General features: G+C 44.7%; 1 protein-coding gene across 2 annotated transcripts; it reads right to left on the bottom strand.

The window, feature by feature from the left end:
• Positions 1–4,171: 4,171 nt before the first annotated feature.
• LOC309527352 (uncharacterized protein) lies at positions 4,172–16,489 on the bottom strand. 2 transcript variants are annotated; one of them, XM_082214134.1, is made up of 5 exons: positions 16,446–16,489; positions 13,713–13,916; positions 10,907–11,118; positions 8,009–8,261; positions 4,172–7,576 (listed from the first exon to the last, which is right to left on the bottom strand). In XM_082214134.1, exons 2-5 carry the CDS (start codon positions 13,769–13,771, stop codon positions 6,355–6,357), a joined length of 1,746 nt encoding a protein of 581 aa, XP_082070260.1. In that variant the 5' UTR covers positions 13,772–13,916; positions 16,446–16,489; the 3' UTR covers positions 4,172–6,354. The 2 variants fall into 2 exon arrangements, with proteins under 2 accessions (XP_082070260.1, XP_082070261.1); XM_082214135.1 differs by lacking the exons at positions 13,713–13,916; positions 16,446–16,489 and adding exons at positions 12,900–13,056; positions 13,576–13,706.
• Between the last annotated feature and the right edge of the window lie 451 nt (positions 16,490–16,940).

Genomic DNA, 16,940 nt, shown 5'->3' with positions numbered 1-16,940 from the left:
GCACAATTGGTCAATCCGCAGGCAGGCTGCAACCCTCCCCAGCAGGGCAACAAATTGCGGGTGTGGACTTGGTGGGGCGCAACGCCGCCTGACCATTAAAGGTAAGTGGACTTTCCAGGATTTGAACACAGTTTATTGGACCTTATGGAGTCCACTGCTGCATCCAGACACTGGTCACAAGCCTTCACAGACTCTCGTAAAGACCCCTGGATGGTTCAGTCTCGTCAAATGCATCTATGGGGAGTGGTGCTCATCTCGCTATGAGGCTGAGGGATCAGGTGTCCACAGACAACTTTCCGGGTCATGTGGCCAACATGACTAAACCGCTTCTGGCGCAACGGGACACTGTGATGGAAGCCAGAGCTTGGGACTTGGGACACAATATACAAATAGCAGATTGGGAGAGGTTATGGAAAACAGATTTGAAATTTATGGCACATTGTTCACTGACATAAAATTATATGAAAATGATGCACTGGTGGTATTTGGCTCCAAATCGAACGAGTTCAAATACCTGCTGGAAGTGTAAAGAAAAAGAAGGTACCTTTTATCATATGTGGTGGATGTGTAAAGTAACTAAAAAAATATGGGAGATGATATATAAAGAATTGGAAAAAATGTTTACAACAACATTTGTTTAAAAAACCAGAATCCTTCTTATTAGGAATTACAGGTACCGAGATACCAAAGGACCAGAAAAGATTGTTTATGTATGCGACAACAGCCGCACGGATGCTACTAGCCCAGAGGTGGAAGGAGGAAACAACCCTGACCAGAGAAGAATGGCAAACCAAGTTGATGGACTATGCTGAAATGGCAAAATTAACTGGGAAGCTCAGAAAGCAAGACCATTGTAAGCAGGTTAAAAACATTAGCAGGATTTTAACCACACTTGTAAATTAATGGAAAGTATGGAGAATTGGGAAAGACAAAATTTGGACAGTCTTGATTTGCAGGTGTAAATATTATCACTAGGACCCATGGAAGAGATGGGGGGAAGTAAGGAGATTCCGCATAATTTTGGCATGTGAATCTTGTATTGCTTTTTGTTGTTTGTTGTATATTTATTTTAAACTGCTAGGTTGGCAGGAGCTGGGATTGACCAATGGGAGCTTGCCACTGTCACATGGATTCAAGCCGCCAACCTTCCAACCAGCAAGCCCAAGAAGCTCAGTAGGTCACACTGCCACCCATGTCCCTGTGTGTTATCGGCATACTGGTGGTCCCTTCCTCCAAAACTCCTCTGGACCGCACCCCATGACTTCATATAATTTCATATAGCGTATAGATCTTAAATAACGCTGGGGAGAGAATAGTACCTTGCAGAACTCCATAGCACAAATGCCGGGGTGGGGGGTGAAGAGCAGTCACCGAGCGCTACTTTCTGGACATGACATTGAAGATATGAACAGAACCACTGTAATATGGTGCCTCTGACACCCATCTCACTAAGTCAGTTCAGGAGGATACCGTGATTGACGGCGTCAAAATTAAAAAAAAGGGCAACCCAAATGATCACAACATGTCAGGGAATAGTCTAAGGATGAGGACCCCTGGGGAATGCATTCCAGAGATTCCATACTGTTGGAAGTCTCACGGAAGACAGGAGACGGATGTAATGTTTGCTGGTTTCCTGTTCCTTTGTTGTTCAGTTGCTCTCTGCTTTCACAGAGAGAGCATGTATATTTCTTTTCTGTCTGCGAAGTTAGAAATAAAATGCTCTTAGCGTTTCTGCTTGCCACATGATGCTGTAATAAAAGGACTATAAATAGATCAACTGCTTGTTAATTCTTATCTGTGATGTTACCAAAGGGAGAGGAGAACTCTTCACGCCTGACACAACATCACTCTTCCCACTTCCCCTTTCCTTTACTTCTCATGAAAACTCAAAGGATTTGTCCAAAGTTCTCCTTTGAGTCCACTAGAATGGACCCCATTTTTGAGAGAAACGTGAGGTGACATTCTGCTTCTGATTCAGTCAATGAATAATTCCACCAAACAAACAATAATGCTCTCCACCTGATTAAAGGCTTCTCCAGACACCCTGCTGATTCAGCATTCATCCTGATTTACTTGATTATGTGGTGCTCTTTAAAAATAATAATAATAATAGTAATAAATTTTATTTATACCCCGCCCTCCCCAGCCAAGGCGGGCTCAGGGCAGCTAACAAGCAATAATAAAAACAAGTTGAATGAATACAACTTAAAAACAAGATTAAAATACAACAAATGCAGCCTCATCACAGGAGAAAGGAAAAAGAGAGGGAGGGAATCAAATTGACTCAAAGCCAAAGGCCGGGTGGAACAACTCTGTCTTACATGCCCTGTGGAAAGAAATCAGATCCTGCAGGGCCCTGGTCTCATGAGACGGAGCAATCCACCAGGCAGGAGTCAGTGTTGAAAAAGCCCTGGCTCTGGTTGAGCCTAATCTAACTTCCTTAGGGCCTGGGACCTCTAGGGTGTTGCTATTTATGGACCTTAAGGTCCTCCGTGGGGCATACCGGGAGAGGCGGTCCCATAGGTACGTGGGTCCTAGGCCGTGAAGGGCTTTAACAGTCAAAACCAGCACCACTGTACTCCACCGGGAGCCAGTGCAGCTAGAAAAGTACTGAGTGAATCTGCTCCCATGGCAGAGACCCCGTGAGGAGCCTCACTGCAGCACTCTGCACCTGCTGGAATTTCTGGAACAGCTTCAAGGGCAGTCCCACGTAGAGCGAATTACAGTAGTCAACCCTGGAGGTGGCCGTCGCATGGATCACTGTGGCCAGGTCGGGGCGGGAAAGGTAAGGGACCACGGTGAAGGTGGAAAAATGGAACATTTGTTGTGGTTTGTGGGCAGGGAGATTATACAACAGTGAATATTCCTTGGAATATCCACCCAGACTTGCATAAGAGGGGTTCGCATGCCTTCCTCCTAATCATTTAATCATTCTACACTTTTCTGTGCATTTTTGTGTAACTTTCAAAATTGCAAACCATTTTTAAAAGGGGCCTTTCTTGCACTATGGCAGAAATCTTTAACTGCAGGAAAACAAAGTTCTGCCATGCGCTGGAATCCCTCCTGCAAAATATTGACTGTCTGGAGGCACACTCTGATTTCATAGGTTCCAGCTGCCCCCATATGCCAGGACCATGAACTTAGGTGCTTCTCAGTTGAAGGTGCAGCAGCAGCTGATGCTGAAGTCCTGACTGAAAATGAGAATGCTGCAACTGAGAATGTTATGATTGTGCAAAGTGGCAATTAAAAACCCAAACCTACAAGGGCGTAAATGATGCAGCTCACTGTAAACACAGCTGAAACGCAATCTCATAAAATGTTCATAATGGTGAAAGTTGTGGTCAGTTTCACTATGGTGTCAGTCCACCTTCAGTGAGGCTGACGGGCCTTTGCTCTCTCCTACAGGCCACTAATGGAAGGTATTTAAGCACCTCAGTTGACTCATTTTATTTTCTGTGCTGGAAACAGCTGAGAGTTTAGATACAGAAAGAATTAGAAACGTTTTCATTCAATGTAGGACACTTTTTCATCCCAGTGGTGATCATGGGAAATTCTGGAATGTCCTGTCCGTCCTGGCTGCCATTCGTGAAATCAATCAGGACCCCAGGCTCTTACCCAACGTCACCCTCGGCTATGTCATCTATGACCATTATTCTAATGCAAGGATGACGTCTGATGCCCTGCTAGACCTGCTCTCTACTGGGCACGCAGACATTCCAAACTATGACTGGGAAGAGGGATAACCTGTCGGCTGTTCTTGAAGATGCCGAAGCTGATATTTCTAGACATATGTCACCTGTGTCTACAAGCATCTACAAAATCCCACAGGTATGGCTGGTTTGGTGTTAAGACGGAATTGTGCCTCTGCCATGGGCTTTCCTTTCTTTCCTTTTTGGACTCTCCCAAAGGTGAGGGTGGGATGGAACCTGGAAGCAGGAACACTCAACACTGGTGTCACATGCCCTATGACACCCCACCACTGCTTTAAAAAAACCATGTTGCTTGTTTACAATGCATTCAAAACACAGTTTTTTGAGTAACGTAGCTGAGTCCCTAGGCTAATATTCTGGGATGTGAATCAGTCCCAGAAAATATTGAGAGACTGGAGGCATTCCTGGAAGACCTCCTCCCGTTCTACACGGTCAGCATTTTGTCTTGTTCTTTGTGTGTATGTGTGGGGGACTGTAGTTGGTCAACTGTCTGAGATTTGTCCTGGAACCACAGCAAAGCACTCACCTCTCCCTTTGCGTCCTGGGCAAGTTATGGATACACTTTTCCGACTATTCATGATAAAACCCAGTTCCCCTTTTTCTACCAGATGGCCACAAAAGTAGATCCCCAGAATCTGGGGATTGTCCAACTGCTCCTGAATTTCAGATGGATGTGGATTCCCATATTGCATGGGAAAGTCCTTAAAACAATAACAATAGCAATAGTTTATTTATACCCCATCCATCTGGCTGGGTTTCTCCAATAGTTCATCATATATTAAAAACTTCCCTAAACAGGGCTCCCTTGAGATTGTCTTCTCAAAGTCAGACAGTTGTTTATTTCTTTGACATCTGGTAGGAGGGCATTCCACAGGGCGGGTGCCACTACCGAGAAGGCCCTGTAACTTCATTCTCGCACTGAGGGAGCCAGCAGAAGACCCTGGGAGTTGGACCTCAGTGTACAGACATAGGGATGGGGGTGGAGACACTCCTTCAGGTATACTGGGCCAAGGCGGTTAAGGGCTTTAAAGATGAGCACCAACACTTTGAATTGTGTCCAGAAACGTACTGGGAGCCAACGTAGGTCTTTCAAGACCGGTGTTATGTGCTCTCTTCAAAGATAACCCCTTTCTGGATTAGTTGTAGTTTCCAGGTCACCTTCAAAGGTAGCCCCACATAGAATGTGTTGCAGTAGCCCAAGCAAGTTCTCAACACCAGCTCGCCCCCTGTCTTGTCAGGATTCAACCACAATCAGTTACCTGCCATCCGTCCTCCAACCGCCTCCAGACACTCACACAGGAACTTCACCGCTTTCACTGGTTCTGATTTAAAAGAGAGTTAGAACAGGGTATCATCCGCATACTGATGAACACCCAGCCCAAACCCCCTGATGATCTCTCCCAGGAGCTTCATGTAGATGCAAAAAGCATGGGGGAGAGGATGGAACCCTGAGGCACCCCACAAGTGAGAGCCCAGGGGTCTGAACACTCATCCCCCACCACCACTTTCTGAACACGGCCCAGGAGGAAGGAGCGGAACCACTGTATAACCCTCAGCTCCCAGCTCCTCTTGACGGTCCAGAAGGATGTCGTGGTCGATGGTGTCAAAGGCCACTGAGAGCTCGAGCAGAAGCAGGAAACACCTTTCACCTTTCTTCCTAGCGCGCCGGAGATCATCGACCAGCACAACCAAGGCAGTTTCAGTCCCAATATGAGGCCTGATTCCCGATTGGAAGGGATCCAAATGCTCCCCATCCTCCAGGCATCCCTGGAGCTCTTCAGCAACCACCTGCTCAATCACATGAATTTCTTCATGGGAAGCTAGAAGCATCTTGGAAGAGAAGCTCTTTCCACATTTCTAATATGCTTCATGCCCTGTACAGTGGTACCTCAGGTTACAGACGCTTCAGGTTACAGACTCCGCTAACCCAGAAATAGTACATCGGGTTAAGAACTTTGCTTCAGGGTGAGAACAGAAATTGCGAGGGAGCAGTGTGGCAGCAGTGGGAGGCACCATTAGCTAAAGTGGTGCTTCAGGTTAAGAAGAGTTTCAGGTTGGAATTGACCAAGAAAGATGTTAATCTATTTTTGCATGCCACAACTGCGGCTTGTATTTTGTTAGCTAAAAAGTGGAAAACTCAAGAATTACCAATAGTAGAAGAATGGCAGATGAAGATGATGGATTTTATGGAGCTAGCTGTCCGCGACCAGAAGGAGGAGGAACACCACAAAGAATGGAAGAAATTTAATGATTTAGCTAAATTTGTTAAGCTAAAATAACTGGAAATAGCATCCAGATACTTAATGGGCTTAGGATTCTATTTATGTTAACTGATAAAATAATATGTTTAATACAAGAAGGAGAAGATTTAAAGATGTTAATGTTCAATTTGAAGGGTATTATAATTGGGATTTGGAAAACCGTTATAAGGATATGCAATGAAATTCAACTAAGGGGAAACGAGGAAGTCGTTTTAGAAAGTAAATTACTGTTATTTTCAATAAGGTTATGATTTATGTTTGTTATGCTTTGTTTGTTTTATGTTTTTGTTTGTCGTTGATATTATAAAAACTAATAAAATTTTTGAAAGAAATAAAAAGTTTCAGGTTAAGAATCGACCTCCAGAACTAATTAAGTTCTTAACCTAAGGTACCACTGTATGAGTATTTTGATGGCGGGTGAGACCTGTCCTCTTTCTGAAGCTCTTCCCACATTCCAAGCACTGGTAGGGTTTCTCCCCTGTATGAATTCTTTGATGGGAAGCGAGACTGCTCCTCTGACTGAAGCTCTTCCCACATTCCAAGCAGTGATAGGGTTTCTCCCCTGTATGAATTCTTTGATGGGAAGTGAGATCCCCACTCATACGAAAACTCTTTCCACATTCCAAGCACTGATGGGGTTTCACCCCTGTATGAATTCTTTGATGGGAAGTGAAAATGCTCCTCTGACTGAAGCTATTTCCACATTCCAAGCATTGATAGGGTTTCTCCCCTGTATGAATTCTTTGGTGGGAAGTGAGACTGTCCTTCTGACTGAAGCTCTTTCCACATTCCACGCACTGATAGGGTTTCTCTCCAGTATGAATTCTTTTGTGGGAAGTGAGAACCCCACTCTTTAAAAAGCTCTTTCCACATTCCAAGCACTGGTAGGGTTTCTCCCCTGTATGAATTATTTGATGGGACATGAGATGGGTGCTCTGACTGAAGCTCTTTCCACATTCAAAGCACTGATAGGGTTTCTCTCCTGAATGAATTCTTTGATGAGAAGTGAGATTGCTGCTCTTACTGAAGCTCTTTCCACATTCAAAGCACTGATAGGGTTTCTCCCCTGTATGAATTCTGTGATGGGAAGCGAGACTGTCCTTCCGACTGAAGCTCTTCCCACATTCAAAGCACTGATAGGGTTTCTCCCCTGTATGAATTTTTTGATGGGAAGTGAGAACCCCACTCAGACGAAATCTCTTTCCACATTCCAAGCACTGATGGGGTTTCTCCCCTGTATGGATTCTTTGATGGGAAGCGAGACTGTGCCTGTGACTGAAGTTCTTTCCACATTCTAAGCACTGATGGGGTTTCACCCCTGTATGAATTATTTCATGGGAAATGAGATTGCTCCTCTGACTGAAGCTATTTCCACATTCCAAGCACTGATAGGGTTTCTCCCCTGTATGAATTCTTTGGTGGGAAGTGAGCCTGTGGCTGTGACTGAAGCTCTTTCCACATTCCAAGCACTGATAGGGTTTCTCTCCAGTATGAATTCTTTTGTGGGAAGTGAGACCCCCACTCTGATGAAACCTCTTTCCACATTCCAAGCACTGATAGGGTTTCTCTCCTGTATGAATTCTGTGATGAGAAGTGAGATGGGTGCTGAGACTAAAGCTCTTTCCACATTCCAAGCACTGATGGGGTTTCACCCCTGTATGAATTCTTTCATGGGAAGTGAGATTGCTCCTCTGACTGAAGTTATTTCCACATTCCAAGCACTGATAGGGTTTCTCCCCTGTATGAATTCTTTGGTGGGATGTGAGACTGTGGCTGTGACTGAAGCTCTTTCCACATTCCAAGCACTGATGGGGTTTCTCCCCTGTATGAATTCTTTGGTGGGAAGTGAGCCTGTGGCTGTGACTGAAGCTCTTTCCACATTCCAAGCACTGAAAAGATTTCTCCCCTGTATGAATTCTTTGATGGGAAGTGAGATGGGTGCTGAGACTAAAGCTCTTTCCACATTCCAAGCACTGATAGGGTTTCTCTCCAGTATGAATTCTTTTGTGGGAAGTGAGAGCCCCACTCTGACAAAACCTCTTTCCACATTCCAAGCACTGATAGGGTTTCTCTCCAGTATGAATTCTTTGATGCAAAGTAAGACTGCCCTTCCGACTGAAGCTCTTCCCACATTCTGAGCACTGATAGCCTTTCTTCCCACTGTGAGTTCTTTGATGGGAACGGGAACTCTGACTGGAGCTCTCTCCATACTTCCAATTTTGATATGGCTTCTCCACTGTGCGGATTTTGTCATGGTCTCCCCCATTCTTCATTTCCAATTCATCACCACCTACAACAAAGACAGAAACTAATTAGATCCTCAGGAAGAAATGGAGCCCCCAATCATGGAACAATGCTTTTTTTATAATCTTTTTATTGAATTTCCTTTGTCATTACACCAACAAAAATAGATACAAAGAAGAGATTTACAAAAAATAAAATAAAAAAGGAAAAAAGAAAATACACGAAACATAGTAAGATAAAGAAAGCGGAAAGCACAAAAAAAACAAAAAAGCACCAGAAAGTTTACATACAACACTTAACATTCAGCATTCAGCTGCTCAATCATGGAACAATGCTAATGAACTTTTGTGAAAGAGGAAGAACAGAAGGTGTGAGGTCTTTCTACAGAGGTCATGGCCTTTGTCGACCAGCATTCACAGACGTATTTTTGAGAAGCAGAGGTTCAGAAAGTCTGACTCTTTTCTAGGACGGATTTTTGTTGCCACAATCATGAAATCCACTCCAACTTAACATTGGTCTTCTCTTTAAAAAACGAGCAGAGGCTAAAACAGAAACCCAAACCGGACAGAAATTACCTCAACTTCCCTAACAACTGTGTGTGTGAATGTTGCCTCCAAGTTGCTATGGAAAGGGTGACTGTCACTCCAGAAGGCCGTTTTTTCATTTAGGTCTGTTCTCAACTGTCGAGTGAGAGAGAGGTTTTCTGTGAGAGCACCTGCTGCCTGTTTTATGCTGCTATGGGCCTCAGAAAAAGTCTGTAAAGTCTCATATGTCAGGAAAAAGCAGCAATGCAAAAGCAAGCTGCAGGTGTCTGGAATGCAAAGCACAATGTTGATGTCTGGGACTGTACTCTTGGAAAAAGGGGGCAGTCTATTCAGTGTTCTGAGCACCGGATGTTAGCTCAGAGTGTCATCTGACCTGTACTGGAAGTACATGGGTGGAGTCTGTGTAGTCTTCTGCTTGAGACTGGAGGGTACAGACATATTTCTCTGTACTGCTAGAGTGACAGAAATAAAAGGATGTAAATAGATTTCTGTCTGTCTCTTTTCTCCTCCCTGAGGGAAGCAGGGAGGAGGGAGGAGTGTGTGTGTCCCTCTCACGTTGAGTGGGACCGCCGATTTGTGACCTTGCCTGTATCCTGCCGGGGAAGCAGACGGGAAGGTCATCAAGGATCTCGAGCCGAATGCCTGGTGTGAGGCCAGTTCCCTCTGACTGACGGCTGAGAATCCTAACAAGAAGCACTTGTAATTCACTCTTCATACCTAATGTAGCAGTATTATTTGATGTTGAATTATTTTGGTTTTTTGAGTGTAGCTTATTGTCTTGAATAACGAATAGGATAAATGTAGAAATAATCTAAATCAGTAAAGAATAGATATATAGATCTATTAGATATAAGCACATGTAAACGTGTTTTAGTATATCAAGTAATGTAATGTGTTCTGTATAAACTCTAAACAGAGAATCTGGTGGTGTCTTTTCTAGAAGAAAAAAAAGCTGTCTTTCAAGGGTCAAGCAACCCAGGGCAACCTCCACACATATAAATACCACAGAAAATGGGTTTGGGGCCCACAAAATCCAGAAAACCATGAATAATCCAGAAAAACAGGTGCAGAGTTGTAAAGTGACACGTTTTACCTCAGAAACTGACATTAACATTTTGACCACTTTGCCAGTGTACTCTTAATTATTCTCTCAGAAACAATTTTTAAAGGCAGATTGAAAAGTAGAAAGAAATTTTTAGGATGCATAGAGGAAATTTTACACAGTGGAATAGGAGAATGAGAACAGTGTTATACAGATTTGAAGTGATACAATGTATTAAGGCAGATGTCTTACTGCCAGAGAAATTCTTCACAATTTAGAGAAAGTTTATAAATTTAGAAGATGTCATCGCAATTTAATAAGAAACTTTTTTGGTCTAAAAAATGAAGAAAAGAAAGATTGCCACAGTCATGTGACAGAATTTTAACAATCATTGAAAAGTTAAACCTGGCAGAATATTCCATGTCTGAAGAACAGAAAGGGAGCTATATTCTAGGATCTCTTGGGGGGGATTTGACGTTTTCATATCCACATTTAACACTCTGAATTAACAGAGGAACACATTGAAGTTACTGGGCAGTTCAGAGAAACCTGGTCATTGTTTAAAAAGGCATGACTAGACAAAGAACATTCATAGTTGATCTCCTTCTATTCAGGGTTCATGGTGGGGATGTTAGAATCCCAGATGCTGTTGGTCTCCATCAAAATAGTGGAGGTTCAGCACATAGAGGTGTGTATGGAATTTCAAAACTGATCTTATGATCCAACGGGGAGCTTTACCAAGAGGGTCCATGATCCCACAATTCTCCTCCTTGACTTCTTTATGCAGAGTTCGTTGCTTCTACTGCTGTGTGATGGAGCAGTAAGTTTTTTGACACTGGTAGGGCATTCAGGCCACGACACTGGTATTAGACATTTTGAGTGCTAATACATCGTGGTGGCCGGGGAGCTGTGATGTATTCCTAGCTCAAATTCCCTGCAGATGGCAAAGGCAGGCAGGCAGACAGGTGGTGGAGCACAAAGAGGTGCTCACCTTCTCAATCTCCACCCGCCTGCCTGCCTCCCCCCACCCCCAGGGTGAGCAAGCCCCAATACCTCTCTGGCTCCATCCCTCCATGTCCCCATCTCCCCTCCCCTGGAACTCACCAGATCTCTCTGAGAGCCCTAGAGAGGAACGCTCAGAGGTTGTGATGAGGGATGCAGGAGACAACCTGACCAGGTCAACCGTCCATCTTCCGCCTTCCATCCTCGCTAGCTTTGCAGGATCCATCTCTTTCATCCTTCCTGAGGAGTCAAGGAGCCAAAACAAGCTGCAGGGTCCTGGGAGACAGGAAGAAGCAAAGGGAGCCTCAGAGGCCCTGCAGGAAAGAAGAAGGAGAGAAAAAGAAGAGTTTGGATTTGATATCCCGCTTTATCACTACCCGAAGGAGTCTCAAAGTGGCCAACATTCTCCTTGCCTTCCTCCCCCACAACAAACACTCTGTGAGGTGAGTGGGGCTGAGAGACTTCAGAGAAGTGTGACTAGCCCAAGGTCACCTAGCAGCTGCATGTGGAGGAGCGGAGATGCGAACCCGGTTCACCAGATTACGAGTCTACCGCTTTTAACCACTGCGCCACACTGGCTCTCACTGGATTCTCCTGCCCCTGGAAAAGCACAAATGGGGCAGCCCCTTCCCAACAGAAACCCCATTTATAAACATTTCCAGTGGTTCCAATTTCCTCTGTTTACTCCTTTCCCCACTTCGTAAGACCGGCATGGTCTGCACAGTGGAGACCTGAGAATAGATCCCATTGAACTAAATGGGGCTTATGGACAGAACTTGGGGCAAAAAACAGGCACCATCTTGTCCCCAAGCCTGAAGACTGCAACACCAGGCATGCTTATCTATGGTATCATAAGGCAAAAGTTCATAAAAGTTTTCATAGTCATAAAGAGCTGTTAACAGAAAGTGACAACCAATTAAAATTAAAGGACTTTGAAGAAGTAAGAGAAAATGTAATAGACTGGTTGCAATATTTACAACTAAATGAAACTTTTAAAAATCATGAAAAGAAAGGATTTAGTTATCAAGTGTCAAGATTTCAGAGAGAAATAGTAGAAGGTAATACAAAACAGCTGTCAAAAATGATGGATCTGCTTTTGGAAGGGGACACTAAAGAGGACCAGGTAAATTGCGTTATGATAAAATGGGCGAAGGATGTGGGACATAATAAATTAAGGACGGACTGGGAAAGGCTTTGGAAGTTAGATTTGGAAGTTAGGCCACCGAGACCACATAACACCAGTCTTGAAAGATCTACACTGGCTCCCAGTACGTTTCCAAGCACAATTCAAAGTGTTGGTGCTGACTTTTAAAGCCCTAAACGGCCTCGGCTCAGTATACCTGAAGGAGCGTCTCCACCCCCATCATTCTGCCCAGACACTGAGATCCAGCTCCAAGGGCCTTCTGGCGGTTCCCTCCCTGTGAGAAGCCAAGTTACAGGGAACCAGGCATAGGGCCTTCTCGGTAGTGGCTCCTGCCCTGTGGAATGCTCTCCCACCAGATGTCAAAGAGAGAAACAACTACCAGACTTTTAGAAGACATCTGAAGGCAGCCCTGTTTAGGGAAGCTTTTGATGTTCTGTTGGAAGCCGCCCAGAAAGGATGGGAAAATAATAAATTATAATAAATAATAAAGACGCCCAGAGCGGGGTATAAATAATAAATTCTTCTTCTTCTTCTTCTTCTTCTTCTTCTTCTTCTTCTTCTTCTTCTTCTTGGTTTTAAATTTTCTGGTGTTTTGATGGTATTTGTCCCCGGTTAAATTAGCAAAAATGTACTTCTCACTCGCTGGATCAACACCTTGTTGTGGTGAGTGGGCTTGCACGTTCCTATGACCCTTGTGAGTGAAGTCATCGGGAATCTTGTAATCCCAACAGGATCGCCCTAGTACTTTACTAATAATAGTGGAAGTGATGCAGAGAGTGACTTTTCTGAATATTCCTTGTACTCCCAGTAGTATACAAGGAATCTTTACAACCCCAAGTAGCTGATTCCCCAAGCATCTGCCCTGCAAGGAAAAGAAACCTCTGACAAGCACTTGAAGAAGCCCAACCTGGAAATAGGGCCCCATGTGCTTCCCCATCTCAGAAGTCCCACCTGGCCCTGAGGGAACCGGATTCGCAGGAGAAACAGTTCCCCTCTCCTCTCCTCGGACAAGTGAAAGGAAGTCTCCCCTGCTGAAGAGATGGCAGCCCTGCTTGCCTGGAATTCACATTTTACTGACCACGCTGCACTGATTCTCCCAGTCTCCTCGCTAGAACAGAGGAGCAGGAACATGATAGTACAGGACCTTTTCCCTCGTCACAGAAGGAGACACAGTTACAACCATCTCAAACCAATGCAAAGCTCTTGCTCCTGCAAAAATTACCCACAATGCAACTGCGTGACCTATCTTTTATCCTGGAATGTGGCCGGGTTGTCTGCATCAAGCAGAGATACTTGTTTTAAAGACTTTCTTTCCCACCACTGCGTCATAATGATCCTGGAAACATGGACAGCGAATGAGCTGTTACTCAACGGATTTCATTCATTCTCAACTAGGGCAGATCTAGGGGTAAAGCGTGGAAGAGCGAAAGGGGCCCTGGGGGTCTTAGTCTCCACTACCCTACGTGCCATTTCAAGCCCTCTCCCCTCATTCAAGTCATAAGTCAGGGCAGTGTTAATCCAATTCAGCCACCAGGCCCTCTTGGTAATTTACGCTGATGTGACCCCAATGAGGCAGAAATCTCAGATCAGAGACTTGTGGATTGAAAGGGAAATTTATACCACTGACCTTATTTTGCTTAACCCAAAGGCATCTGTAGTTTTAGGAGGGGATCTCAATGCCAGATTGGGCCCTAATCATCATGTCCTTTATGCACAGCACAAATGGTCTCCTCCCAACCGTGAAGCCAGTGGATTCCTCCTCACCCGTTGTTCCAAAGATCAGAAATCAAACTTTGCAGGCATCTGCTTGGCTCAAACAGCATTCAGGCTAAACTTCTACATCTTAAATGGTGCCCTTGAAAGTGACTATTCTCTCTGGCTCCAGAAGGAGAGCTATAGACCAGGGGTCAGCAACCTTTTCCAGCCGTGGGCTGGTCCACTGTCCCTTAGGCCATGTGGTGGGCCGGGCTATATTTTGAAGAGAGAAAAAAATGAACGAATTCCTATGCCCCACAAATAACCCAGAGATTCATTTTAAATAAAAGGACATACAGTGGTACCTCGGGTTGCATACGCTTCAGGTTACAGACTCCGCTACCCCAGAAATAGTACCTCAGGTTAAGAACTTTGCTTCAGGTGGCAGAGAGATATTTCGAAGTTTGTCTGGCAGGGCAAAAAGCCCAGAATTAAGTTTAAGATATTAACTGATGCGAAAGAAAGAGGGGGCTTTGCCCTGCCGGACTTAAAGTTGTATTATGAGGCCGCAGCTTTCTGCTGGCTGAAAGATTGGCTACTTCTTGAAGACACTGACGTGTTGGATTTGGAAGGGTTCAACAATGCTTTTGGATGGCATGCATACCTATGGTATGATAAGGTTAAAATCAATAAGGCCTTTAAGAACCATATTGTCAGAAAACCATTGTTTAATGTCTGGACTAAATATAAAGACTTGCTGGAAAACAAAACTCCAAGGGTGGCTTTCACCTTTGGAAGCAAAGGCCCGAAAAAGACTTAATATGGAGGCTAAGTGGCCAAAATACTGGGAAATATTAGAAAAAGATGGAGACAATTGGAAATTGCAGAGTTTGGAGAAAATGAAGGATAAAGTGCGTGACTGGTTACACTATGCCCAGATTAAAGAAGTTTTTAAAAATGATAAGAAACTAGGGTTCCAGGTGGAGAAATCGAAACTAGAAACAGAACTGTTAGAACCAATGACTAAGGTACTTTCTAGAATGTATAACTTGTTGTTAAAATGGAATACACAAGATGAAATGGTTAAATCGGCTATGATAAGGTGGGCGCAAGATATTGGGCACAACATTATGTTTGAAGACTGGGAAAGGCTGTGGAATAAAGGGATGAACTTTACTGCATGTAATGCTTTGAAAGAAAATGTAATGAAAATGATATATAGATGGTATATGACTCCAGTCAAACTTGCAAAAATATACCACCTGTCTGATAATAAGTGCTGGAAATGTAAAGAGAGTGAAGGAACATTCTTTCACCTCTGGTGGACATGCCCCAAAGTGAAGGCTTTCTGGGAAATGATTTATAATGAATTGAAAAAAGTATTTAAGTATACCTTCACTAAGGCCTTCCTTTTGGGTATTGTCGGCCAAGGGGTAGTAAAGAAGGACCGCACATTTTTTATGTATGCAACAACGGCAGCAAGGATACTCCTTGCGAAGCACTGGAAAACTCAAGATCTACCCACACTGGAAGAATGGCAGATGCAACTGATAGACTATATGGAACTGGCTGAGATGACCGGCAGAATCCGTGACCTGGGAGAAGAGAGGATGGAAGAGGACTGGAAGAAATTTAAGATTTATCTAGAAAAATATTGTAATTTGATTGAACGTTAAGCAGGATGCTAGATCATAAATAACTGAGCACCACTAAATTAGATGATATGGGATGACAAGTGAGATTGAGAGAATATAAATTTTATTAATTATTACATTATAAACAAATAGATGGGTTACAAGAATGCAAATAAGATGATGATTTTCTGGCAATAGCCTATAATGATGAAGGTGGGAGCGGGAGACGTGAGGAAGTCCAAGAAAGATATGAAAATATGTTATGACATATGTTATATTCTGTACTATATTTTATTTGTATTTTAAACTATAATAAACATTTATTTAAAAAAAAAAAGAACTTTGCTTCAGGATGAGAACAGAAATTGTGCTCCGGCGATGTGGCAGCAGCGGGAGGCCCCATTATTATTATTAGCTAATGTGGTCCTTCAGATTAAGAGCAGTTTCAGGTTAAGAATGGACCTCCGGAACGAATTTAGCACTTCACCCGAAGTACCACTGTATTCTACTCATGGAAAAACCACGCTGATTCCTGGACCGTCCCTGCGCCGGATTTAGAAGGCGACTGGGCCGCATCCGACCCCCGGGCCTCAGTTTGCCTAGCCCTGCTCCTGACAATGTACTCCAAACCTGCCTGGTGTTTTTACATGAGCAGAATGTGTGCTTTTATTGAAAATGCATCTCTGGGTTATTTGTGGGGCATAGTTCCCTAGACCAGATATAGTTTGCTATATAGTTTGGTATACAAAGTACATCAGTATAAATGACCAAACTGATTAAAGAAAGAAAAAAGCTGAGCTACGTTAGAAAAGCGATCCAATAATAAGAGATCTGGCTCTCATCGCCCTGCTAACAATGTAGCAGTTTCTGCTTGGAGAAAAGACACAGTAGCGATGCTGGCCAAGAGGAAGAAGACCCTTCCTCCTCCTCCTCCTCCTCCTCCTCCTCCTCCTCCGCTCTTGATCGAGACTCCAGGGCTCTCTCTGCAGGCTCCCCCCTCCAAGACCCCCTCCCCCACGGGGCAGAGCCCTGGCCCCCTCGCCCCCTCCCTGCCTTGGCTTTGGGGAATGTCTGCCCCCCCCGGTTTGGCGCCCCCCAGGCACGATCTGGCCAGCCCCCCCCCGGCATCCTCCCCCGCAGCCCCTTCTCCCCATTGCACCAGACTCACCCCCAGGCAGCTCTTGCAAGAGAGAGAGGGAGACGGAAGCAGCCCCCCCTCCGCTTGCAGGCGGGAAGGGCGAGGGAGGGGCTTTGCTCGGGAGGACCTTGCCCCCCCACGCCTCCACTTCCTGTCCTCTCTAGAAACCCAGCTCTGTGCCTTTTAACCCTTGGCAAGCCGAGCACAAGCGGAGCACCGCTCTCTCCTCCTCCATGTCAGGAGCCCCCCCCCCATGCCCCACTTGGGAGACCCCCTTGAGCTGCGCCCCCCCCCGCCCCCAGGCCAGAAGCAGGAGGAGCCGCTAACCCAGAAATATTACCTCGTGTTAAGAACTTTGCTTCAGGATGAGAACAGAAATGACCTGGTGGTACGACGGCAGCAATGACAAACCTAGACAGCATCTTAAAAAGCAGAGACATCACCTTGCCATCAAAGGTCCGTATAGCTAAAGCTCTGGTTTTCCCAGTAGTGATTTTTGGAAGTGAGAGCTGGACCATAAAGAAG

This window comes from Podarcis vaucheri, assembly GCF_965113315.1.
Source record: "Podarcis vaucheri genome assembly, chromosome: 2".
In the NCBI taxonomy this organism is placed as follows: Eukaryota; Metazoa; Chordata; class Lepidosauria; order Squamata; family Lacertidae; genus Podarcis; species Podarcis vaucheri.
This window is presented reverse-complemented; position numbering and strand designations above follow the sequence as displayed.